The following is a 26,941-nucleotide window of genomic DNA, read 5'->3' as shown; positions in this document are numbered from 1 at the left end:
ACACGGTTCTACATTTTGCTTGAGCAAATTATCTGATTGCCAACAACTGATGAAACTATAAACTTCCAAAATAAGAAAGAAGAGAAGGGCAAAAAATAAAAATGCACTCCTGTTAAGCACCAGCTTGTCTTTTTTTCTTCTTCACCTGTTGTGAGGATTTGGGGTGCAGCTTCCAACATTCAAGGCCACAATTCTAGCCGCTGTTTTAGCAGTCCAGGCCAGAAATTGCCATCTTGGTGACAGTCCATGGCCACACTTATACATGATGTAAACAGCATTATTAAATGTGATTCCAATTAATGCACCAGGGAGACAAAATAAATGGGCCTCAGACCATGAAAAATGACCAGCCTCTTGTACTACTTCAAAGCTACACCTCTATTCTAGTCAGTTTTCTAAATGCAGAATTAGAGACTGATGTAGGAGTTCAGCGTTGGTATGAAAGAGAAGTAACTGTCCAATGGCAGACATAGACACAAGGTAGAGTGTTCTAAGAGGGTAGGACTTTAGTTGGTAAGTTGTCATCTCACGACTGAGCTATCTCACTCATGTCACAAGCGCCATGTTTGTGGAAAGTTAATGTGTCAAGTTTCTAATGTAGCTTTCTCCTGGTCCAGCAATTGTTCTGCATTAAGTGAGTTATGCACACAGAGAGAGGTGTGAGGGGAACATTCAAATATCAATCCCTTATCTGCTGCATGAAGGGGTACAATTCTAGGAGGACTTGAGGTACTACCTAATGCTTTATCTACACATACGGTTTGGCCGTAAACTGCTCATTTAGAACAGGGATAACTAATGTGACACTCTCCAGCTGTTATACTGCAGCTTCCACCATCCCTGACCATTAGTCATGCTGACTGCGTGAGGAGCGTTGGAGTCTAACAACATCTGGAGAACTCCTATCTCTGATTGAGATGAGCAAAGTGGCTTTGCTATGTTCTTCCATAACAATTAATAATGGCTCAATTAGGTCCTTTGGCAACAGGCTGATGCTTTGTTAATGTAAAGAAGAAAGTGCTCTTGTGAGCTTTCCAGGGGCTTCTGCTCACTGAAATGGAATGGTGAACTAGGCAAAGCTCAGGCTGATTTGAGAAGCCAGCACTAACCTCCTAAGGTACTCATTTCAGCAATAGTTTTAAGTGGATTTGAATAATGTAACATATTCACTGGGCAGAAGCCAAGCCCTGCAGACTTGGCATTCCTGCAATACATACCAGTCATTGCAGATATTTCTTCCACGATTGAATATGTCAAAGGAAACATTAATGACGTAACATACTGGTTCATGCTGTGTTGGCGGCTGTGTTTTAAATCTTGTTAGTCAACTGGACTTTATACAAATCATGTCACAGAATACGTTATGAGCCTTGTGTTATGGTCCCTTGTGTAAGGGAATATTCTTTGAGTCCAGTGACTATATAGCTGGTTCATTTCTTTAGGGTATAGAAGAGTTTGCTGCCTCCAGATAGTGCTTATGTAAAAGTTGTTTTACGTCTGCAATAAGCCGTTCTTTCTGCCAGTTAAGAAATGCAAAGCCAAATAATACAGGAACTCATCTCAGTTGTAACCGAATAACATCCCTTTTCCCCGCCAGTTTGCCCTGGGCAAACCCACATGCTTTTCTTGGAGATGAATGCTATGCTGTAGTTCCTAGGAGAGGGCTGTTCTTCGAATTGAACAAATACGGGAATGTTTTATCCTCTTCCAAGCATGACCCCCTGCTTGAGATGTGACCACAGGAAAAGTACAGTGTTCTTAACCGTTAGTCAAATCTTCTGTCTGTCAAATGTAAGAACCAAACTGCATATCCTAAAACCTCACATAGCACAGACTGTACCACTTTGGAGGGTCATGGGTTTGAGGCCTACGTTGGGCAAAAGATTCCTGCATTGCAAGGCATTGGGCTAGATGATCTTTGTGGTCCTTTTCAACTTTACAATTCTATGATTCAATGAACCCAATTCAGTATATTGCTAGTAATGTCTATGATATTGTGTCAGAAGCTGTTATTCTAATAGGATTACTCTATTTAAAATAGTCATAGAGCACAAATGTAACTTTAACATGTAATTTTGTTGTGTATAATTGCTTTAAAATGGCTGGTTTTATTCGCATTTTGATAAATTCCACATCAATTTGTTTTACTTTTCCTGATTTTTAAAATGCATATTATACTGTGGTACCTCGGTTTACAAACTTAATCCATTCCGGAAGTCCGTTCTTAAACCAAAAGCGTTCTTAAACCAAGGTGCGCTTTCCCTAATGAGGCCTCCCGCCGCCAGTGCCCTTCCACCGTTCGGATTCCATTCTTAAACCAAGGTAAAGTTCCCCAACTGGGACACTATTTACAGTTTTGCAGAGTTTGTAAACCAAATCATTCTTAAACTGGACTGTTCTTAAACCGAGGTACCACTGTATATATTTTCAAGGTAAACTGCTTATGGTTTTTGTTTTGTTTTGTTAATGTTGTTGATTGAATAGTCTCAAACTTTTCAAATAAATAAACAAATGGATATGTGTTAATTATTTGCTTGCATAAAAATGTCCCGACACACCAGTTCTAGGCACAGATATGGTATACATACATAGTATCTCATTGTGTTCCATTACTTCTGAGCTTGGGAAGAGAGTGTATTTTAGAAGCTATATTCTTTCATATAACTCAACTTTAACTTTTGCATATGGAACATCTGTCTTTTTCCGGAAGCATTTGAACAATCCCAGGCCTACTAAACTTCCTTGCAAAAGGAGTAACTTGATTTGTATATCCCAAGAATACTATTAAAATAATGAACCTCTGAAATGCAAGCTATTCGTTACTATGATCCTTCATTCACCTTTTATCTGTTAAAAATGGCTTAAAGTGTAATCTGCATTCATCTTTATGTAAAGCCGCATTGATACGCTTGGCGCTAAAGGGAATTCCATTTCACTTGTGTCTAGTACTGTTCGTAGTCGAAAACCCCAGATGCAGGAACCGGATCTGTCTAAGCTAATCAAATTATTTTAATCATCAGTGCCATTAACAGCCATTATGCTTCGGTTACAAGTTTATCAGCAAAGCTCTCATTGCTAATCAGCAGGCTAACTGATCTTTGCTAACAAGGCTGCTGCACTTTCTCTATCTGAAATCACTGAAATGTTATTGTAAGTTCCCCTAGGACCAAGAAAAAGGAAGACAGGATATTGAGGAATAAATTGGCCATGACCTTAGTAGAGAGCTGCAATGTCATTCATTTGCTGCTTAAGGAAAACCAGTGCAAGCTATTACCTTCTCCTGTAACTTGGGAAACTGCAGAACATATGAGGCTGCCCTCTGAACACTGATCCATTTAACCCGGAAACTACAACTAATCCAGAATGCGGCAGCTAGACTGGTGACTGGGAGCGGCCGCCGAGACCACATAACCTCTGGGGATGAGCCTCCAGCCCTCTCTCTCTTTCTGACCCTTGAGACCACACCCCTCATTGGTGTTGCTTGGCACTCCCTTCAAGTGCAACCTGGTTGCAATGTGTACTTGACCTCTGATAATGCCTCTTGCCTGCTTGGATGCAGGACAGAGAGGCTGTGTGTGATTGACCACATTGGCTCCCAGTACGTTTCCGAGCACAATTCAAAGTGTTGGTGCTGACCTTTAAAGCCCTAAATGGCCTCGGCCCAGTATACCTCAAGGAGCATCTCCACCTCCATCATTCTGCCCAGACACTGAGGTCCAGCACCGAGGGCCTTCTGGCGGTTCCCTCGTTGCGAGAAGCCAAGTTGCAGGAAACTAGGCAGAGGGCCTTCTCGGTGGTGGCGCCTGCCCTGTGGAACGCCCTCCCAACAGATGTCAAAGAGGAAAACAACTACCAGACTTTTAGAAGACATCTGAAGGCAGCCCTGTTCAGGGAGGCTTTTAATGTTTAATAGATTACTGTGTTTTATTTTTCTGTTGGAAGCCGCCCAGAGTAGCTGGGGAAACCCAGCCAGATGGGTGGGGTATAAATAATAAATTATTATTATTATTATTATTATTATTATTATTATTATTATTATTATTACCTAGCGCTACTTCAACTGGCAGTGGCTCTCCATCTTCTCTGAGCCAACCTAGCCATCACAATGAATGATGCTATCCTAAGAAAGCTTCTGGAGATTTGCGTCTTACTGAGTTATGTTGGCCTTGCATAGGATTTCAGTCTGAAAGATGGAGAGTGAACTGCAAGCCCTTCTGCTGAGCTCCTCACTGTTATCACCACTGTCTGAACATGTAATTATTTCCTATGCGCAAGGAGGAAAGTGGAGTAGCTGGCTGGCTGGCTGTGGCCAGGAGAAAGTGCTAAATGAAGGCTGGGGAGCTTCAGCCTCTGGGGATGAGCCTCCAGCCCTCTCTCTCTTTCTGACCCTTGAGACCACACCCCTCATTGGTGTTGCTTGGCACTCCCTTCAAGTGCAACCTGGTTGCAATGTGTACTTGACCTCTGATAATGCCTCTTGCCTGCTTGGATGCAGGACAGAGAGGCTGTGTGTGATTGCATGCAGAAACTATCCCACTGTAACAAGGGGACACTGGCCTTCATTGTCCACTTTTGCCTCTGGCCGCTGACTGCCATGGATGAAGCTGCCCTCAAAAGGTTAAACAGAAGGTACCATGGCTCTCAGGCTGAAGAGGGACCCTTGCACTAAATCAGCTTGAAATCATAGAGTACAACAAGAAATTTGTCTCAGTTCTTCCCCCTTATCTATTTTATCTTTTCTTTCAGTCTTGTCACAGACAGATAGCCCACCTTTTCCTAAGTGAATCCAGAACTTTTTAAATGTTTTTAAACATTCTTCAATGTTTTAAATAGGTTTTTATTTGACTTTAAATTGTACCGTTTTAACATTCTGTGGCTTGCTGCCCTAGGCTCCTTTAGGCAAAAAGTTGGGATAAAAATCTAATAAATAAATGAAACTTCCCTAGACACGTCACTTCCATTAGCTAAATGTTCTTACAGGTTAACAACTTAAACTTAAAAGTCATGTTGCCGCAGCCTAAGCTCAGTGGTTTTCATCTCTCAGTGCTGAGGAATATGCAGTAAATTGTTCTCCTTCCCTCTAGAAGACTGTCTTTTAAAAGCAGTTATCTTCTCTCTAGGCTAAACACAGTGTAGATCTATCCACTTCCCCAATTCTGTCAAAATCATCCACAGCTTCCTTTTATCAGCTTTACTGCCTCTTAATCCTGGCCAATTTGTCCACATGCCTTCTGAAATGTGGCCAAATGAAATAAAACTGAAGGGAGCAGACTGGGAACAGACCAAAGCGATGCTGAGTGAAGGATCATGCCTAAGGCTGATAAAGATAACACAAAGGCAAGTTGGACTTGTAAAACCATGTTCGGATGAGTACTTACAGTCCCAGGTCGTGGATAAGGAATTCTTCCCTGATAAGGAATCAGCTGGTGGTTCGGACCTTCCTTGTGTGCGAACGGCCCATTGAACACTCTCTGGATATCAGACAAGTGATACACGCAGACTGCTGAACCTTTAAAAACAGAGCTGGGGAAGAAAAGAAATAAACAAAAATCCATTCATGCTACCTTCTTGTTATTGTGCGCACAAAATCACCGACACCATTCTAGCTTGCTTACAGAATCACAGAATCGTAGAGTTGGAAAGGACCCCAAGGGTCATCAAGTCCAACCCCCTGCAATGCGGGAACAGTTGCAAAATGAAGTATTTAAACTGGGGCAGCCGAAGGGAGCTCTCGGTCTCCTCAAAGGTCCTGAGCTGACTTACTGTAGGCTGGCAAGGATTTCTGGCTCCTAGTGTAGCAGCCACAAAATGACTCTTTCCTGGCCTAAATTAGAAAGAAATGAAGAAAGCTTTGGGGAACCTGGAGTGGAAGGCTGTGAGCTACATTCCGGCATTCTGCTCTGGTACTCGACTTCCTGGATTCAAAATTATTTAATTTTAATTGAATATCTTTTGCACCCAGCTTCCATTGGTGGATCTCAAGGTTATAAAATAATAATAATAATAATAATAATAATAATAATAATAATAATAATAATCCCACAAGCCCCAAGTCTGCCACTCTTGCTTTCTACTGATTTTGTATTCTGTATTGTATTCTGTATCTAAAGGCAGCAACATAGAATCATAGAATCATAGAGTTGGAAGAGACCACAAGGGCCACCCAGTCCAACCCCCTGCCAAGCAGGAAACACCATCAAAGCATTCCTGACAGGTGGCTGTCAAGCCTTCGCTTAATGTCCTACCGTTGTGGTGAGGATTCCCTCTGACTGCACTATATTTCATTTTATTTCATTTTGCTCAAGATTGTGATAGGTCAGTCTTTTGAGGAACTGAAGAGTTGGGTGTTCCAGCCTTGCAGTGGATTGGACTGGGTTTTTAAAAAAATGTTTTCTCCTGGTCACTGATTCTGTGATAAACATTACTGAAGACATCCCACTATCTAAGTGCAGTCACTTTCAAATTCTGTTGGGAGAAGTTCTTTAGGAGATGATAGAACCATTAAGCTAATGCTGCGGTCCAACACCACAGCCTCATCCAACCCGGGCCATGCCAGTTGCTGTGGATTCTAACGCCCATCAGTTTGAGCTGTGTTGGCTCTGGCTGGGGCTGGCGAGAGTGACAGTCCAACACATCAGGAGGGCACCAGGTTGGCAAAGGCTGCTATACCCACTTATGTGGGTATATTAGGTCGAACTCAAGGGAACTTACTTCTGAGCAGACTTGTATAGGACTGCACTTTTGAGAGATTGAACTAGATCAGGCATCCCCAAACATTTTTGGCCTACAACTCCCATGATCCCTAGCTAACAGGACCAGTGGTCGGGGAAGATGGGAATTGTAGTCCAAAACATCTGGAGAGCCGAAGTTTGGGGATGCCTGAACTAGATGATGTTATGAAGTCAATTGCCCCACCTGCAATATTGGAATTAACAATAACACAACATTTTGTTGCGTTTTTCAAGTGTTCAAAGCACTTCGCCAGGTAAATCAGCAATATTATCCCCATGCGAAGGATTGAGACTGAGGAAAAGGAGCTTGCCTAAGGCCACCCAGTGACTTCATGGTAGATGCAAGATTTGAATCGGGGACTCTACACTTCCCATTCAGTGTCTCAGCATTTGCACTATACCAGCTCTCAAACACTGACCTGCCATACAGGATTGTTGTAAGGATTAAAGAAGATTATGAGGAAATACATTTGAATGCTCTGAAGTATTACATTTCTTTTGGCTATTGACAGGCAGTTTACTTAGAAACAGGGATAAGTAAATTCTAAATAAGATTAATGAAATGTTGATCTTGGGAATATATATATATATATATAATCCCCCCCCCAATTTTTCTGAAATAGATTTAAAAATATTAAAGCTGAGGCTGAAAAACACGAGAACCCAAAAGGAGACCTGAAAGAACGCAGAGTATTACATAGCTGCCAAGTTATCCCTTTTTTACAGGGATTTTCCCTTATGCTGAATAGGCTTCCTCGCGAGAAAAGTGGAAACTTGGCAGCTATGGTATTAGCAAACCCTGACTTTTCAGTTGCTTCCAAATGTCTGCACACAGAATGCCTAAGAGGTAAACGGGCCTCATTAAAGGGGTAATTAGTCTTCCCAGGTTGATTACGGAGTTAAAGGATGCAATCTTGGACTGCAAATGGATTTCCCACCATGTTTTTGATGCACCCTGTTTAATCTTCATTCTCCATCTTATGCAAATATATCTGCTGAAATGCTTATCATGGCAGCTTGAAGCGAAACGCTACAACGAAGTTGTTTTTTTAAAGCAACTACACTTAAGCAAATTAGAATTTAATTAAGGCTGCACTCTGAATGATTAGATGGAAATCTCATGCCACTTGGTGATTCTAGACATTAATAAAATCAGTGATATTGAGTTGGGAGTAAGTGCATTTGAGACTGGAGTTTAAATGTAAAACACACAGATATTTATGTTTGGTAAGACGACAGTTTAAGATGTAAGACCTTGCCCTCTCAAAATTTATATTGTACGGTATCTTCCTTACCACCCAAATATTCCCTTCTCTGTGCCACCAATGAAGCATGAATATGTCCATGCTGTAAATGTGGATATGCTCTGCGCGAGTCCTTCTTCAAATTTTATGGGAAATGCCACCAACAGAATGCGGAAACGACTGTGCTTCTTCACTCGTAGCCACTTTGCTTTTTCTAAACATTAATCAAATTTTACATATTACGGCATGAAGCTGTGTGGAGGGGGCTAAAAAACGCCTTTCACAAATGGAATGGAAATTGGCCCCTGCAGAGAGGAATATAATTGCTCCCATTGTGTTGATGGGCCTCCAGAGATCTAAAGCAGTGAAGCGGCTGCGCATCACAGAAGTTCCCTTTTTAGTCCCAGGAATAATGTGTTAGACCTGGAGGCAGAACATGTGGGCAGACGGAAGCGGCAGGAAAGTTTGCCTCTTAAGGAGGGCAATTCGTGTTTCTGGAAGTGGCCTCTTCATGCCTTTGTGGAGCAGCTATGGATCTGAGGTGGCAGGACACTGTCTTGCCTTCAAGGAAGTATGAATGATTGCAAAAATCAGTCCCCCCACAGTGCGAGAAGCTGCCCTGTATCAAGGTGCTGGTGCCACAACTGGGCATTCAGAAGCGCAAGAGCCTTTGAGTAAGGTGGCTCCATTTAGCTATCCTAGTTGATAGTCATTGACAGAGAGATCCATTGTGAAATGAATAGTTCTGGTACGCAGGCTGAGACCCTACCTGCCCGCGGACTGTCTCGCCAGAGTGGTGCATGCTCTGGTTATCTCCCGCTTGGACTACTGCAATGCACTCTACGTGGGGCTATCTTTGAAGGTGACCCGGAAACTACAACTAACCCAGAATGTGGCAGCTAGACTGGTGACTGGGAGCGGCTGCCGAGACCACATTACACCGGTCCTGAAAGACCTACATTGGCTCCCAGTACGTTTCCGAGCACAATTCAAAGTGTTGGCACTGACCTTTAAAGCCCTAAACGGCCTCGGTCCTGTATACCTGAAGGAGCGTCTCCACCCCCACCATTCAGCCCAGACACTGAGATCCAGCACCGAGGGCCTTCTAGCGGTTCCCTCATTGCGAGAAGTGAGGTTACAGGGAACCAGACAGAGGGCCTTCTCGGTAGTGGCACCCGTCCTGTGGAACGCCCTCCCAGCAGATGTCAAGGCAATAAGTAACCAATTTTCTTTTAGAAGACAACTGAAGGCAGCCCTGTTTAGGGAAGTTTTTAATGTTTAATGCTGTACTGTTTTAATATTCGGTTGGAAGCCACCCAGAGTGGCTGGGGAAACCCAGCCAGATGGGTAGGGTATAAATAATAAATTATTATTATTATTATTATTATTATTATTATTATTATTATTATTATTATTTTCTAAAGCCACCTGCGTGAGTGGCCATCCCTGCAAATTGTGGTACGACCGCTCTAAGAATTACTTATTTTCTCTCTGTGTGAAGAGCTACTTACGGTATTTTGTCTGCCCTAAACTGGCTGCCAATCAGCTTCTCTAGATGCCTCCCAATGCAATCCTTAAGGAGGGACGTTGTAAAAGTGCCGCAGAAATAAGTGCCCAAAGGAACCATCTCAATGGCTCTCTACCGAAACACACACACACACACACACACACACACACACACACACACACACACACGCTCCCTGGTGGCCATGCATTTGGTGGCAGTAGGATGTGGCCCATTCAGGCCAACCAAGCTTCCCAGTCATGTGACAGAGGCCAATGCCCATGTATGCACCTGGGGTTCCTTCACACTACTGACCATGTTCTACCTCTGCTGGCAGAAACAGGCCAGTTGCTGAGGACCACAAGTGAGGAGACTGCTGTCTCGCTCGGATCTCGCTTGTGAGCTTCCTATAGGCTTCTGGTTGGCTACTGTGAGAAAAGGATGCTGAACTAGATGAGTATTTGGCCAGATTCATCAGGCCTCTTCTTAAGTTATTACTTCTGAATGAACGGTTTCAGGGAGGGAACAACCAGCGGGTCCTAACCCACTAGTTTCTTTGCACATCCGCTGTGCGCACTGCATGTATTTGAAGAGGGCTGTTGTGTTCACAAAAACAGGGTTTGGCTTGAAGTGCAGCCTAGCCGTAACCAAACAAGCATAAGTGAAATGGAAGGCTGTTAACATCCTACATGTGAAGTAAAAGAGCTTTTAATAAGGTGCCTAAAAAGCCAAGTAATATACGATGCACTTAAAAACAAATGGCGCTACCATTAAGTTGTGTACATGAAAGCAGATGGATCCTAGGCTTATGTTGGAATAGATGGAGGGAAAGCAATAGGAATGTACATTGCCTGCACTTTCTTATGTGAGAACAAAAAACAAAAAGAAACAAACAACTAAAACAACCAACGTTTGAAACAACAACAACAACAACAACAACAACAACAACAATCATTTCTGAGAGTCTGAGAAGTGTGAGAGCTGACCTGCCTTTTATTTGCAATAAACTCAGTCTGAAATGAAAAGCTTTATAACAAGAACTGAAATTCTAAAAACTGAGCACGGGGGTGGGGGTGGGGAGAGAGAAAGGAGATTACAGTGGAAGATGGAAACTAAGGGAACACTCTCCAAAGGAGATCAACCAGTGATCACTGGGGCATGCCTACGTTACAGACTGAAATCGGTTTAATACTTATTAACTCGCTCCAGAAACATTTCTTTGCCAGGCGAGGGTTCTCCAACAAAGGTTCTCTGCTCTGTAATTTTGAATATTGCTTTGGATGAAGACATGGCAGTGAATCTGGGGGTACCTCAGGCTCAGGAGCCCAGTGGGGCCTGCCAACCCTCCACAACCACCCCACCACCACCACACACCCTTCTCCCCAGGGCACACGGCTTCCTGATGTAGAAACGAGCCTGCTATCTACAGTCGAGGTGGTACAACTGGGTCAACCTGAGGGCCACCCTCCCTTCTGGGCAGCCTTCTGGAGTGCTGTGGGGCTCCAGGCAAAAGCGGGAGGAGCAATGAATTTCACCTTAGCCTAGATTCCACATGTGATCACACACCTCTCTCTGTTCTCCATCCAGGCAAGGAAGAGCAGAGTTCAAGGGCACATTCCAGCCAGAAAGAAAGAAAAAGACTCAAGGGGCTGCAAAATAGAGCTGATGAGGGCTTTCCTCAGGTTGGGGGAAGGGGATAAAGGGGAGCAACCAGAGAGGCCGCGGGGCCCTCATTCAGTTCCTGGGCCTGAGGTCCCCCACCTTGGGAATTTAGGTAAAATTGACATCCATTGCTTCATCTACTTTTGTGTCTCTCCCAACCTGCCTCTGGCATGTAGCCCGCAGAAGTTTGCCCCGAAAGGAATGGGGTCCTTGAGCCAAACCACCTTTCCCCTCTGCGCCTGGATGTAGCTCCCTCACTGGAATGGAGAGAAAATGGCAGACACACCAACTGAACAATTTCTTAAGTTGGATCCTGCTTTCGATGTGGGGTTTGAGACGTGGCCTTCTGATGGATGTGTGCATGTGGGGCTTGCATTTGGATGCAGGAACTTAAACTGCAAATAGGAGTGATAGCACACTAGGTATGTAATGATTGCAATAATGTAAGCCTTGGCATAGTATCTCAAAATGGGCTCAGAAAGGCAGACATTGGACTATATCCTGCATTTCAGTGTCGTACAAACCTTACATCAGGTTCTAATCTGATATTAAAGTTTTCAGCTTACTGACCCTTCCCTTCCCTCTCTGAATCTTGCAAGACGAGCAAATCTGATTCTACATCGCATGTTGGTTGCAAGGAACAATGTACCTGGATCTGTCATCCTAAAAATCACCGTTCAGCTACTCATATAAGTGTGAGCATGAATCGGGTACAAAATGCATTAATCCCTTCAGGCTATGCACCCTATGTTGAATTTATTATGTTTTCTTCAGCACAAAATACCTGATTCATTTCAGAAACACCCATGGAAACATGGGCTTCAATTAAAACTAATTGCAATCCTGTGTTCTAACATGTATCTGCTGTTTGGCGCATGCAGAGGTTGAAAATAAAATAGGCTCTGCTGCCAAATGAAATCCATTAAGACCTTTAGTTTTAATTATACTGTATGTTGGGAATGGTGTGTGTGTGTGAGAGTGAGAGAGAGAGTGTGTGTGTGTGAGAGAGAGAGAGTTATGCTAGATGCTTAGGGGCTTGTGGAGAAAGAAACATACAGCAGCGTAAACTCCTGCACACAGGACAGGAAATGTCTCCAGGGCCTGGAATAGAGTCAGTGCTCCCTTGCTTACCACCTTATATGGCCTGCCTGAGCCTAACCCATTTTCCACTTTACCATATGCATTAGGCAAACCAATGTATGCAATGTAATCATAAATGCAGTCTTTCTGCCCCCCCCACCCCCCTGCCTCTACGCCTGCTGGTAAACTTTCCAGCTCACTGTTGACAGTTGCTCAAAAGAAAAAAAGGAGGCTCAGCTGCTTAAATGATACCTTTTTGATTGCCAAGCAATTAAGAAAGAAAGAAAATTATCATATTTATTAGTCTGATGACAACTGAAAATGCATGCTACCAATGTAATTTGGTGATGTGCCTAGACAGGGAGCAGTTTCAGATTATTCAGCACACATACAGTACAAACCAACCTCAATGAAAATTGAGTTGTTAAAGCACTGGGCAGTTGTGGGGGGGGGGTCCTTTCAGTTCGATTTGTCTTTTGACAGTGAAGTGTCTTATAGTATTTTTTGAGCCCAAGGGACAGAGTGACTTAGAAAGTTAAATTATAGGTTATATATCACATCACTGAGAGATAACTACCGTCTTTTCCGGTGTATAAGATGACTTTTTAACCCAGGAAAATCATCTCAAAAGTCGGGGGGTCATCTTATACGCCCAGTAATCTTATACAGCGGTGCTGAAACTTCCGAGCCGGACTGGCTTGCTCGGGGGGAGAAGGAGGAGGTCGTGGAGGCGGGTGGATGAGGAGGTGGGGGATGCCTGGCTGCCTCCTTCCCCCCCGTCCCCCCCCGCTGCTTCGGGGAAGAGGGGTCCCCAGCCCCTTGTGTGTGTTGGTGTGGTGTTTTCCTGCGTGTTTTCATAACCCACGCGCAAATCGCTCCCCTCCCCCCGTTTTTCCTTCTCCTTACTTCGCTTGAGGAATAAACAATAACAACCTCCCCTCCCCGCAAAACCAAGCCCCTCCTTTGCATTGTCACAATAACGCCCTCGCCCTCCCCCCCCTGTCCCTTTGCATCATCCTGCGGTGGCCACACACCCCTCCACTCCTCATCCTCCTCCACATCCTCGAGCGCAATAACAAGCCCTCCTGCTGGAGCTTGGGCCGCCCAGCCTCTTCCTCCTCTGCCGCCAGCCCTGTCCCTCCCCGAGAGCACAAAAGGCAACGTTGGCTGCAACAACAACGACAACAACACAACGCCCTTTGTGCAGCCTCAGCCGCGTAGAAACTGTAAGCTCTTTCTCTCTCTCTTTCTTTTCCTCCCACCACCAATGGATCCCTAACCTCAACGAAAAACAGTGAAGGGTCCTGTCGCGCTTTGAAGGCTTGCTGATTTTATTGGGGGCCTTGTTCCGCTGCTGTTATTGCCTTCTTGTAGTGTCTTATGTAGCTGTTGCATGACTAGCAAGTTCTTTGTCGTGTTAAAAAGTCTGCCTTCTTTGTTTTTTTCTCCCCACCGCTTTCTTTACCTTCTTGGGAAGCTGCTTTTTTTAAATGTCTGGACGGCTGAGTCTGTTTGAGATGTTCACAAATAGATCAATTACTGTAGCTTCACACACTTAACAACTGTTACACGCCTCTTTCACCCATCTGGCCTGCCCTGTGCCTACCAGTGCCTGGCAAAGAATGTTTCTGGAGCGAGTTAATCAGTATTAAACTGATTTCAGCCTGTAACGTAGGCATGCCCTAATGATCACTGGTTGGTGTCCTTTGGAGAGTGTTCCCTTAGTTTCCATCTTCCGCTGTAATCTCCTTTCTCTCTCCCCACCCCCACCCCCATGCTCAGTTTTTAGAATTTCACTCCTGAGGACTGCAGTGAAGCTGAGAAGGCGTGCATGTGCGAGATCTGAGAGGCAGAGAAGGAGGTACGGTAATAGGAACAAGGGCGGGCCAGATGGGTGAAAGAGGCGTGTTTGCGCTACCGCTCTGATAGTCTTGGAGACAGGGAGAGCTGACCAATCCAAGCAGGCTTTGTATACAACAACCAGCCAATCGCCGGTAAGGTACATCGCTTGCCGTGATTGGCTGGTTGTTGTATACTGGGTACCAAATACAGTACAGCTTCAGTATCTGTACCTGTTCATACAGCATTGGAAGAGGGGTAGTCTTATACGGCGAGTATATCCCAAACTCTATATTTTAACTGGAAAAGTTGGGGGTCGTCTTATACGCCCGGTTGTCTTACACGCCGGAACATACGGTAACTGTTCTCTGTCGTCAACAAAACAGCTATGGTGCCAGCTGATACAGAACAACAGGTAAGAAGGTAGGGAAAGGTTCATCTCCAATTTTAGAACAATATTCATGAATAGCAATGGGAAGATGGCAGACAAAAGCGTCTTCCAGTTAACGAATGTGTGGAAGCCGTTTCTCTGGCCCAATGCCTATTTAGAGACATCGTTGGAGCAGGTGAGACCAGACACATGGAAAAGGTTGAAATGCTGACTGGACCAGAGGGAACGGACGATGAATGGTTTCAGGGAAAACCTCATAAGAAGCTTGGAGAGGTGTGTGTGTGCAGAAAGCTCTCACTTTTTTCGTGGCTGCAGTGCCACCCACTGCGTGGTGGAGGGGTCTGTGGTTCCCACTCTTCTCCTTGCTGCATCTCTCGCTCTACCCACCGTTGCCTCAGGCCCTGTGATCCCCAGAAATTAGTACATGAAAAAATATAGTCCTGGGGGTGGAAAGGGTCCTCCACCCCTGGCCTAGGGCAATCAGACCACCACCTTAGATGTCAGGATGCAGCTTCATTGTACTGAAAGCCTTTGGGTGCTGCTATTCCATGATAATTTAAATTACGGCAGTATCAGAAACATTTGCTTGCCATGTTACATAAAAACCCCAACCATTCCTTTGTGCGGATATCCCCTTAGGCAGACTTCGTAAAACATGGGAGTCACTTCTCTCACACGTAACATTCAATCTGTGGATTTTCGTTCACAAACGTGCAAGATTACCTGGATGTTGTGAAAATGCCATATATCAGCGTTGTTCTGGGGCTATCTGTTTCTAACAGAAAAACATCCTCTGTGGGAAAGAAGCAAAACAGAGGCTGAATATATCTGCGTGTGATTTCCAAACTGCACCACACATACCCTGACCTTTATTCCATCTGAAGCCAGTGGAATTTTTTTGTTTAGGCTACAAACTGTAGCAAACCCATGTTGTACAAGACTTTTATTATGTTACTGACAAGATAGTCTGTCTGATGGAAGGAGGAGAAAAATGTTTAAAAGTGTATGTAGCTTATATGATAACCAAATTGATGCAAGTTTCAAATGGATGAGCCCCAATCCCTGACTGCCCTGAGGCCATCACTTGTCCTATGCTCCTGGAGGTACCTCAGTCCAAATAATTAGAGGGAAATTAGAGGAAAAAACACATTTTTCTGTTTAGAAATTGCTACAATTATATACTTTAGCTTGTATAGTCATACCTCAGTTTAAGTACGCTTTGGTTTGAGCACTTTCAGTTTAAGTACTCCGCGGACCCATCTGGAACAGATAATCCACTTTCCATTACTTTCAATGGGAAAGTTCGCTTCAGGTTAAGTACAGACTTCCGGAACCAATTCTGTACTTAAACCGAGGTACCACTGTAATGTGGATGTATCTGAATCTGTCATTTTAGCTTATAATGTGTATTATAATGGCTGATTTTGTTCATGCTTTGATTCTGATTTTAGCATTGACCTTCATCGGCAATTTAAATCCATATTCCACATGCTTTGTAAACCAATTAGAGGTTTTGGCCACAACAACTAAGCAGGAAATCCATTTTGTTAAATACATAAATTGTACCTAATTCATCAAAGTAGGTTTCTGTGCCATCATCATCCATTACCGAACACACAAGTCTTGCTTTCAAATAAGTTGTCCACTTGTTCACAAGGCTGCGTTGTCCACCGGTGTCATTCTTGGGGGGGGGGGGGGCGGGGAGAGAAGAAACCACTTACTGACTCCAAAACTATACGGACATCTACTAGCACTTTCAACATTCGTTAGTGAGGTTTTCTTTTCAACTCCATGAAAATACACCAGCATTTTACTGTCAATTTCTCCTAAAACATGCATTTTTGCAAAACAATCTTTTCCACCACATGTATACATATTCTAATATATGAATTTTGGTACATATTACTTGGCTGAAAAACTGTTTTTGCTAAATCTGGAGAAGTGTGAATTTCAAAGGATGACAGTTCTGTGTTTACCTCTTACTGTGTGTGGATTCAATTTTCTTTCCCACCCCCTACTTTCAATTAGCATTTGGACTTTAAAAGCTTCTCATTTTCCCTGCCCAAGTTACACAATCAGGATATCAGAAACTTCCACCACTGAAGAGACATCACCATCTATGGAGTGGAACTGTATTATGAATGCACAACATATTTGCATTGAACAAATAAACAAATTAAAGGTGGAAGTAAGTTATGAGGTTGCTACCAGCCAATGCGGATTATGTGGTACAGCTTTCTGGACTGAGCCACATTTGGCTGCTGGTAGGTGGGCTGTATGCTAGAACACCTGCCCACAAAATATAGGAAAATAGCATGTCAGAGTGGAAGAAAAGCAACAATAGCATGCCAAAAAGCTTAGGTTTCTCTCTCATTGTGCCCCATTTCCATTTGCAGGCAGGGCTGCTGTCCCTCATGGAAGAACGTTCAAATACATAATATCCATCAGCAGTCTGATGTAGCACAGTCCAAGAGAAGGCATTGCGTGTGGAGGTCCCCAAAACCACCCCCCAAATAACTCACCACATAGACAGGATTTTAGTTTAATGGTTTTTGGCATGAATTTGGCCACAACTTTTATTGAATCCAAAACATGTGAGTGGTTGCGTAGGCATTGGTTCTCAACTGTCACCTAAGGACAGAAATGATAATAATAACTTGCCTTGTCAACATGGGGAAATCCAACAGGGAGAGACGGGGACCCGGGTGCAATGAACTCTCCCCTCTCCCTTCAGGCTCCCAGGGGCCTCAATATGCCGTCCTGGCCCCCTACCTTGGGGTTACGGACACAACATAGAGCCCCTGTATTCCTGACCGGGATTTCCCCAACCTCGCAGGCATAAACTTGGGCCAACTTAATCAATGACCCTTTAATGCAACCAAAATAACCAATGCCTAACCACCAACCTTACAAGTTGTAACTATTTGCTATGCAGTAGGCAAAAATCTAGATGGCACCAGCCAATCAGCCAAATGGGAAGAATTCCTAACGGCCCCTGAATACAGGCGACCCTTTGAGTCATAGCAATGTCAACACAGACGCCTAAAAAACAGCGGAGGGAGGGTGGGGATCAGAAACGCAGCCAAATAGAAAGGAAATCCAAGCATTTAGGCATTTATACCCCAGGGGCTGGACTTACAAATTGCAACATGCTATTTTGCCCAACAACAGCCCAGATCCAATCAGACGGTGGCCACTCATGCCCCCACCTTTGACTCAGGAGTGGTTTGCTAGCCCCCACCGCAAATCGTGCTCTCTATGATAGAGAACCCGCATTGCAAATGGTTCTGCTGTTCAATGTGCAGAACAGTCAACTGAAATGAAAGGAGCATATGTACCTAGCAGGCCACAGTGAAGAAACCATTCTTTTCAGTCTAATAGGGAGCATTAGACCCAGTCCAACCCTTACAAAAGATTCCTGTTGCTGACTTCTAGTAAGGTCATCAGATACAGAGCATCACACACATCCATCCCATGTTCTTTTGAAGCCTGGTTTTGCAAGTTTTGGCATAGACAAATGCAAGTGGAATTGTGCCCCAGGACTTTTAGCTAGTCGTCTGGGCTTCATTATGACAACAATGGTTTAATAATATTTAGCGTTTTCTGCAAAATGCCTCTGGGTGCCTTCGCAGCAACAACAAAAAGCAAAGGCTACATGTCATACTGTTTTGACAAAGAAGAACCACCAGATAGAAGGACAACAGGCCTTTTCCATTGCTTACCCCTACCACTGAAATGAAAAGACCCAACTCACCAACCAGTTAGACCAGGCATCCCCAAACTGCGGCCCTCCAGTTTTTTGGCCTACAACTCCCATGATCCCTAGCTAACAGGACCAGTTGTTGGCGAAGATGGGAATTGTAGTCCAAAACATCTGGAGGGCCGAAGTTTGGGGGTGCCTGAGTTAGACCATGTGCTAGGGAAACTGTTTGTACCAAGGAGATTTGTGATGTTGAAAACTTTCTTTCTCTGAAGACCCCAGGCCTCAGGGAGATTAGAATGGCCTCAACCAAAGCCAGGGTCTTTTCAGCCATGGCCCCCGCCTGGTGGAACACTCTCTCGCAAGAGACCAGGGCCCTGCGGGATTTGACATCTTTCCACAGGGCCTGCAAGACGGAGCTGTTCCACCAGGCCTTTGGTCGGGGTTCAGTGAGATTCTTTTCTTTCTGTATAAGAACAAGCATTAAAGAGGCCTTCTAGCCCGCTCACAGGTCCATTATAAGACCAGTGGTAACAGTTGGCCCTGGAGACTATTAACCACTCTCAATTTTACCCATGGAATGCCATCTGTCCAGATTTTAATTTGCTCTGAACTAATTTTAAGATTTTTTTAAAAAATTGATTGATTGCCATATGTTCTTATGTTCTTTGTATACTGTGTTAGTTTTATGATGTTAGCCGTCCTGAGCCTGGCTCTGGCCGGCGAACAAATAATAATAATAATAATAATAATAATAATAATAATAATAATAATTTCCTATTACAATGCACAGTTTGATGAAGGGAAGAGCTGTTTTCATGTGTTTTGGAGAGGGAGGCCATGTCATGCTTGAGCCGCCTTGTCATCTGCCACCTACAGTGATCCCAGGCGAACAGAAGCAGTGGAAGGCGCCTTCATGCACATTTACTGCCCAGAAGAAGGGCCCTACAATATCATCAATACTTGCTTAGAGCCAGCAGGCCCTGGGCCTTATGCAATTAGCTGTGATTAAGAATCAAAGATGAGTCTACTGGATAAGGCCAATGGCCCATCAAATCCAGCCTCGTGTTTTCACAGTAATCCACTAGATCCCTGTGGGAAATCCACAAACAGGACCCGAGCACAAGATCACTTTTCCCTCATACAGTTTGAAGTAAAGTTGACTCATTCCCGCCTTCCTGGCCAAAGGAAAGCACAGAAGTGTATCTAATTCCAGCTGTTTCCAGAGATGTCTTTGGATGCTGCTCCACCCTTCTGTTGAAATATCATATCTAGTTATGCAAGGGAGAAGCGATCGAGCAAGTCAATAATGCTAAATAGAAGCTCACGGTAAATATAGACTCGAGCAGATTAATCTTGCTGACTCAGGCAACTACTTCACTGCAGGTACACTTTGCAAAATCAGGCATAGGGTATTGACAGCTGTCCTTCTTACACTACTCCCTGCTTACCGGGCATATTCTAGCAATCATAGAGTGGATCTGCTTGGTGCTGCCACTGTTGTCTGTCAGTTTCTCCTTGAAAAAGAAGTATACTTTAGCATCACTGGGGTCACTGCCATCTGGGATGAGGTGGGCATCCACAAACACAGGCTCTGAAATGACACAAAAACATGCACCATGGAGAACAAGTATATTCCAAAAGTCTGATTTGTTACCTGCATATCAATTATTAATAAATTTATTGAGTCTAACTCAAGAGTCCTGGAGAAAAGGTTTGCTTCAAGATACATATTCCAAGCATTATTAATTATGCAAAGTTTACTTCTTCTCCTCTTTCTCTTGTGTAAATTGGTAGATTATTTGACTGAGGGACACTGCAAAAAAGAGAGACTTAAATCTTAACTTTGAAATTCATGAAATTTGAAAAGTGTTACTTAGTTTCAAGAGTTTGGATTTTGGCTTGTGCAAAAAGACATGCATACATAGTGTTGGCTAGTAGATCAAATACCATGGCTGATACATCACATGCCTGATGATCCATTTGAAAAATTGTATATATTCAAACTTGTCAAATTTGCTAATCAATTTGTCAAATGTGGCAAATTAATCTCTTGTGATTTGTAGTTCTGTTTGCAGAAAAGCCAACCAAGCTTATTTATCTGTTTATAAAAGTATTTCCATGTCAGCACTTACATGCTGCAACATGTACAACAATGAAACTCAAAACCTGGCCCTCTTACCACTCAGCCATTTGGAATTGTGTTGGTCGGTCCTCACAGCATTCCGTCTGGTTAAACTGCGGAAAATGGCAGCGTCAGTCCCCATGAAATCAATGTACATCCCTGAAAATAGCTCTTCATCTGCAGAAAGGAAAAAAAGAGGGGGGGGAATAAATGCATCCTCATTGACTTTGGGACAAATTCAGCAGCCATTTCCTATTTGATCCATGCACATTTTCTAATTCTGTAAGAAGTGGGATGAGAGCAGGGTTTCCCTCTGACTCACGATTCCAGGTCTGCAACGGAGCATCTCATCTTCATGGAAACCTTTGGGCAACCATATAATTAAACAGAATAGCATAACCAACCACAAATGTGGAGGAAATGTTTCGCGTGGAAGAAGTGGTTGAAGTTGCCAGGGGAGTCAGCTTCGGATGATGGAAAAAATTGACATGATGCGTCAAATGCTACTTCCAACAGAAACAGCCATCCAAGTTTATGTGCTATAAAAGTGGCAAAGTGGGGTGAAGGAGGCTCAAAATAGTTTTGTTTCTGGTGTGGGTAGGCAACGCAGCAGACCAGTTCAGTTCAGTCTCATGGGTGATAGAGTCTAGAGCTATACATAATCAGGAGTGCAACCCAACCCTCAGCATACTTCCTGTTCCCAAGGGCCCCTGCACGACTGTGCATACCTGCCAAGTTCTTCTCTGAAAAATAAGAGACCGGACCGACAGTAGCATACCGGAAGTAGTGCGGCGGCCATTTTGGAACTGGGCGGAGCATGCTCAGAAGTGACTTTTGATGCTGCTTTGCTCAGTTCCAAAATGGCTGCCGCACCAGAAGTTGCGCTGCAGCCATTTTGGAACTGGGCAGAGCAGCATCAAAAGTTGCTTCTGAGCATGCTCTGCCCAGTTCCAAAATGGCCGCCGCGCCAGAATAACCCGGGGGAAAACAAAAAAATCCGTTTTTTCGGCTGGGGACAGCTGGAAAAATGGGGGTTTCCCGGGGAAAACGGGAGACTTGGCAGCTATGCGACTGTGCACCCTAGCCACTTACTGTGGCAACGGCAGAGACTGTCTGACTGTGAATCTTAGCAAGGGCAGATGAAGAAGCAAAGACGAGCAAATAGAAGCACACGGCTGAGGTGCACAATGAAGAGAGGGCAGCACCAAAGCTCCTGTTACTGGAGTTCATTAAATACTGGAGTTTGGAAAAGACACTGGAGTTCATTACATAACTCACGGCTTGTGTTCTGGTGTTCATGGCTAGTGGTCAGAGATGGGGAAGCTCAGGCTTGGGGGGCAAAATATGGCTCTCCAGGCCTCTCCCGCTGCTCGAGACTCTCCCCAGGCCAGAACCCTCCCAAGCCACACTCCCTCCCCACAGGTCACATCCTCCACCATCCCTACTTTGCCCCCTCCTTGAATTAAGATATTTTTAAATATATATGTAGTGGTATAGAGACGGGGGGGGGGAGGAGAGACATCTCAATTTCAGCGTGGCACTCTGCAGACGGATGCCACAGGGAAGATCTAGCCTTGTATCCTTCAAGTTTCAACCAGCTAATAAGACTGAACAAAAGCTGAACATATTAAATTGGAGCCAAAGTGAATTTCAGTCTCAAAATGTTTCCGTAAAGGGAATTAAGGCCTGTAACCTTCACTTGTAATAACAGGATTATGGACCAAAATTCTTTTGCGCTGAAGGATTCAGCTCATGTATCACAAAGTGTGTACACTGTACATAGGTATGAATTACAATTCCCCTCCTGTCTGGGGCCCTCAACACAAGTCTGGTGGGTTGGCGAGGCAGTTCATAGAAACAAACCATTAGCAAAAAAACAATCACTCACTTTTACAGTTACTGTGAAGAACTGGCTGAATTCCCTCACCTCTGATGATATCTTTTTTACTTTGGTTTGCAGATTGCCCACCAGCAATAAGAAATGGCTATTCATCCACTTAACTATTGTTAGTTGCTGTCAAGATCACCAACTCAACACCCACTCTTCATGCAATCACGGACAACTTTCAGCCTCAAGGCCCCTTCTGTTTTCTCTCTTTCAACAGAAGCAACATGGAACCTGTTGCCGAGGGACAGGGCAGCAGCCCCAGATGAGCTTTGCTTCTTTGTTCAGGTACATAGAAGCAACATGGCTTGAGTCATATTGTACAGCTTTAGCACCAGCCTTGAGTGCAAGTGAAGATGGAAAGTTTAAAGCAGGTGCAGCCAAATGTGGTGCCTTTCAGATGTTCTTGGGATACAACTCCCAACAAAGTGGCCAATGGCTATGGATGATGGATAATAATAATAATAATAATAATAATAATAATAATAATAATAATAATAATTTATTTATTTATACCCCGCCCATCTGGCCAGGTTCCCCCAGCCACTCTGGGCGGCTTCCAACAAAATATTAAAATACAGAAATCCATCAAATATTAAAAACTTCCCTAAACAGGGCTGCCTTAAGATGCCTTCTAAAGGTCTGGTAATTGTTGTTCTCTTTGACCTCTGGTGGGAGGGTATTCCACAGGGTGGGTGCCACTACCGAAAAGGCCCTCTGCCTGGTTCCCTGTAACTTGGCTTCTCATAGCGAGGGAACCGCCAGAAGGCCCTTGGCGCTGGACCTCAGTGTTCGGGCAGAATGATGGGGGTGGAGACGCTCCTTCAGGTATACTGGACCGAGGCCGTTTAGGGCTTTAAATGTCAGCACCAACACTTTGAATTGTGCTTGGAAACGTACTGGGAGCCAATGAAAGGTCTTTCAGGACTGGTGTTATGTGGTCTCGGCGGCCGCTCCCAGTCACCAGTCTAGCTGGTCACCAGTCTAGCTGGTATTGTTGGAGGTCCAACAATATCTGGAGGTCACTCACAACAACATCTGGCTTCCCCTGGCATACAGCCTGAGTTCAAATAACTTGCCTCTGCCAGAGGCTTACCAGTTCCTTCTGTAGATACAACACTGGATCTCTGTAAACTACGGTTTGCAACCATGAACCAGCCTTGAGAATAAAGCTCCCTTTCCTCTTCAGCACATATCACATCACACTACAATCGGCTTTAATATCCAGGCATTTATTTATTGATATGTAAGTCAATGCCGTACCTCTTTTCCCCATAAAAGCCTAAAAGTGGCTTATAAAAAAACAAACACCTTAAAACCTCAGTAAGTGGGATGAAACATTTCAATTTAGTAGGACTAGTTAATATACAGGGAGGCAGCAGTAGCATACTAATGTCAGCAAACTCAATAGCTACAGAATATTTGCCAATTAGTCATCTGAATTGGCCTGTCAGTTCTTATTGTGAAAGCAGCTCCATAGCAGAGGTGCCCCATTGAATTGCTTCTGCTCCTGTTAGACAGCTACTAGCTCTAGGTGATCTTCCAGACAGTTTCCAAGCTGTCTTAAAACCACAGATATGGAGGAAGACTTTTAGGTCTGATAATCCACATTTCTCCTTGATGCAGGAGATCTATAGGGATAACATTCCCAACAATGGCTGTTCAGTCTCTGCCTCTAGCAAGTGAGAGCCTGTGCCACACAAGTAAATGGTTCCATTGTCAAACTGTTTTTCTGATTAAAACAGGGGCAATGAATATTTGGCCATCCAGATATTGCTGACACACAGTTCCCACCATCCCTGGCCATTGGCCATTGCTGCTGGGCATGATGGGAGTTCAGCCAGAGAGGGGTCCGGACTACACCTCTTCTGCACCAGCCTAGAGCTTGTACAGTGAAAATTAAGTACAATATTCTGCCCAGGTGAGCAAAGGCACTAATATCACGGTGGCAGCTCTGCTGTCCTGTTCTGTCTTGCTGCTCCCTGGCCGGGAGTTAGGATTGTTCCCTTAATCACTTGCCTACCAAAAGGGGGACAAGTCACTCAACTGGTGGATGGAAAAGATGTACTCTGTCCACAACAAGGCCTGGATGTCTAGCAAAAACACTAAGACCAGAGCTATTGCCAAGCTCTGAGCCTGCTCACTGAGAGGGAATGTGGCCTTACTGGGAACAGGTTCATCCTCCACCTCCAGTTCACCCACCAGCATCTCCATCTTGTCTGGATTAAACTTTACTCGGGCAAGCAGTTTCTCAGCTCTAGCAATTATTCACAGCAGACCCTGCCATGGGAAGAGGAGTCAAAATCAAAACCAAGGAGCCATCAGTAGTCTTAGCCAGGGGTCAGCAACCTTTTCCAGCCATTTTTCAGACCTTCTGGGGGGCGGCGGACTATCTATCTATCTATCTATCTATCTATCTATCTATCTGGGGGGAATGAATGAATTCCTATGCCCCACAAATAACCCAGAGATGCATTTTAAATAAAAGGACACATTCTACTCATGTAAAAACACACTGGTTCCTGGACCGTCCGTGGGCCGGATTGAGAAGGCAATTGGGCCGCATCCGCACCCCTGGTTTTAGCTATAATTAATATTAAATGAGGTTCCCGTCTTAACTATTTGCTTATGTTCTCATGTGAAACTAGAGTTTGAGGCAGATTTACAGACCATGGTTAAGAAGAAACCTAGTTAATTACTATTATCCCTGGCCTTTGACCATTCTGGCTGGGGTTGATGTGAGCTGTGATCCAAAGATCTGGAGACCACCATGTTGGTTAAGCCTGGTGAAAATGCATATCTCAACTATAGGTGACAAGGGAAGGAAAAGAAAATGTTCCCTAGATGGAACATTTTCCATCTTCCAGGAAGGAAGGAAGGAAGGAAGGAAGGAAGGAAGGAAGGAAGGAAGGAAGGAAGGAAGGGGATGCATTGTACGTTCCTGAAGCTGGTTCCCAATTTGTATACCATAGTTTGCCAGTGTTTTGTCTGCACTGAAACTAGGTGTCCTTATTCAAGCTGCTCAGTAGGGCTCGCATCTACAATCTCAAGATGATTCCACTGACCTACAAGTCCTACAGAGTTGTTGTAAGGATGGTTGTAGGAGAAGGGCTTTGGAGACTGAAAAAAGGCTATATAAATCTGAAACGCGTTTTAATTAACCTTTCCACCGCAAATACAATTACCCCATATTTTCCTGTCATTGATTTCCTACAGGATTGCCTGTTACAGCTCAGCTTTATAGTTCTCACAAAGCTCTTATGTTTATCGCTGATCCAGTTTTTTTAATATAAAAAATTAAACACTGGAAAAGAACGGTGCCATTCTTAATCCCACAGCATACCAGCTTTATTAGTTATGTCTTAAGCATTCCAAGAGCCTTCTTGTCTAATCAGGCACCAATAATATCTGTCAGCTCCACTTCCTTTTGGCTTAATTGTTAAATTCCCCCAAACAATTTGTCTTAGTGATTACACTTTGGTAATGCTTCTCTCCAATGCATACTTGATAAATTCTTAGAATCATTTGCAGTGGAAGAGAAAGAACACACAATTAAGTTTTTTTCCCCTATTGCCAAAAAGATAGAAAACAAACCATAAACCAGTATTTAAAACCATAGTTTGAATATAGATATGAGGACAATCGGTTAGTTAACCATGGTTACCAATGGTGCACATACTACTCTAAAGGAAAGGAGACCGGAAGAGGAGGAGGAGAAGTTACATGTTTCCAAGATTAGTATGGTAAACCATGGTTTGCAGGAAAGCCAGCGTTATGTTTGCACCAGACTGTACTGATATATATGTTGAAAAGGTTTAGCTGTTCAAGATGGAAAATTATTACTTGTATTTAAAATCATGTTGATGTGTTTGCATTTGGCTATGACTGATTTTAACACAACTTTCATTATTTATCCCAGGCACCCCCAAACTGCGGCCCTCCAGATGTTTTGGCCTACAACTCCCATGATCCCTACCTAAGAGGACCAGTGGTCAGGGATGATGGGAATTGTAGTCCAAAACATCTGGAGGGCCGAAGTTTGGGGATGCCTGATTTATCCTGTTCCCAGTGAACTTTTAGGGTTTCATTGAAAAAAAAAATTCAGTTGACCACCAGTGAATCCCTATTTCTTCATTAGAATAAATGTACATATTTCAGAGTGCTACTGTTGTTGTTGTTTTTAAACTCCTAGGAATAGTAGGAGCTGCCACTCTACAGTATCTCCCCCCCCCTTTCCTTTCTTTTTTGAAATATTCATCTGGCAAGCCAGTGCAGAGGTCAAACAAATGATCCTCTCCCCGCTGCCAAACGTCTGTTGATCTTGGTGTGAGCAGAAGGCCTAAAGCTACAAGACATGCTACACTGAAACCACAGAGCTAAACAGCCTCTGCAGTTTGTTTTCAGTTGCTACGAAGGACAAAAACCGTATGCTAAGGTCAATGGCATTCTTTGCTTTGTCCAGGAGAATCTGAAATCTGGACAACGGCGGCTTTCTCCTTTGGCTAGGAACACCAGCGTGCTGTGCTGCTGGCTTAGGGACTGTGGGATTAGATACAGAGTCATGATCCTAGACTTTTGAATCAAAGGTTCTTCCTGCCCCCTGCTGAAGACAGTGCAACCCTTTGCATCCATAGCAGAGAAAGCTGCTGCTGATACATTCATAGGGATGGGGAGGAAATTTGATCCAGCTCACATTTAAAGGCAAAACTACCTAAATTGCATTTTCTGAAAGAATAGGTGAATTGAAGCACACCTAGCCTTCAAGATTTGCACCTCCAAA

At 44.0% G+C, this 26,941-nt stretch overlaps 1 protein-coding gene across 2 annotated transcripts in view; it reads right to left on the bottom strand.

Moving 5' to 3' along the window:
• Positions 1-26,941, bottom strand: part of SEMA3C (semaphorin 3C) — a 143,984-nt gene that overhangs the window by 30,269 nt on the left and 86,774 nt on the right. For both annotated transcript variants that reach the window (XM_035127243.3, XM_035127244.3), the window contains 5 exons: positions 20,334-20,453; positions 19,603-19,745; positions 16,018-16,132; positions 15,175-15,244; positions 5,379-5,523 (listed from right to left, as the gene is read on the bottom strand). In XM_035127243.3, the coding sequence (XP_034983134.3) occupies positions 5,379-5,523; positions 15,175-15,244; positions 16,018-16,132; positions 19,603-19,745; positions 20,334-20,453 (593 nt within the window). The remainder of the gene's footprint in view (positions 1-5,378; positions 5,524-15,174; positions 15,245-16,017; positions 16,133-19,602; positions 19,746-20,333; positions 20,454-26,941) is intronic.

The sequence above is a fragment of the Zootoca vivipara genome, chromosome 9 (genome assembly GCF_965207765.1).
Source record: "Zootoca vivipara chromosome 9, rZooViv2.hap1.1, whole genome shotgun sequence".
Classification (NCBI taxonomy): Eukaryota; Metazoa; Chordata; class Lepidosauria; order Squamata; family Lacertidae; genus Zootoca; species Zootoca vivipara.
Note: the sequence above shows the minus strand (reverse complement) of the source record. Positions and strands in the feature narration are given on the sequence as shown.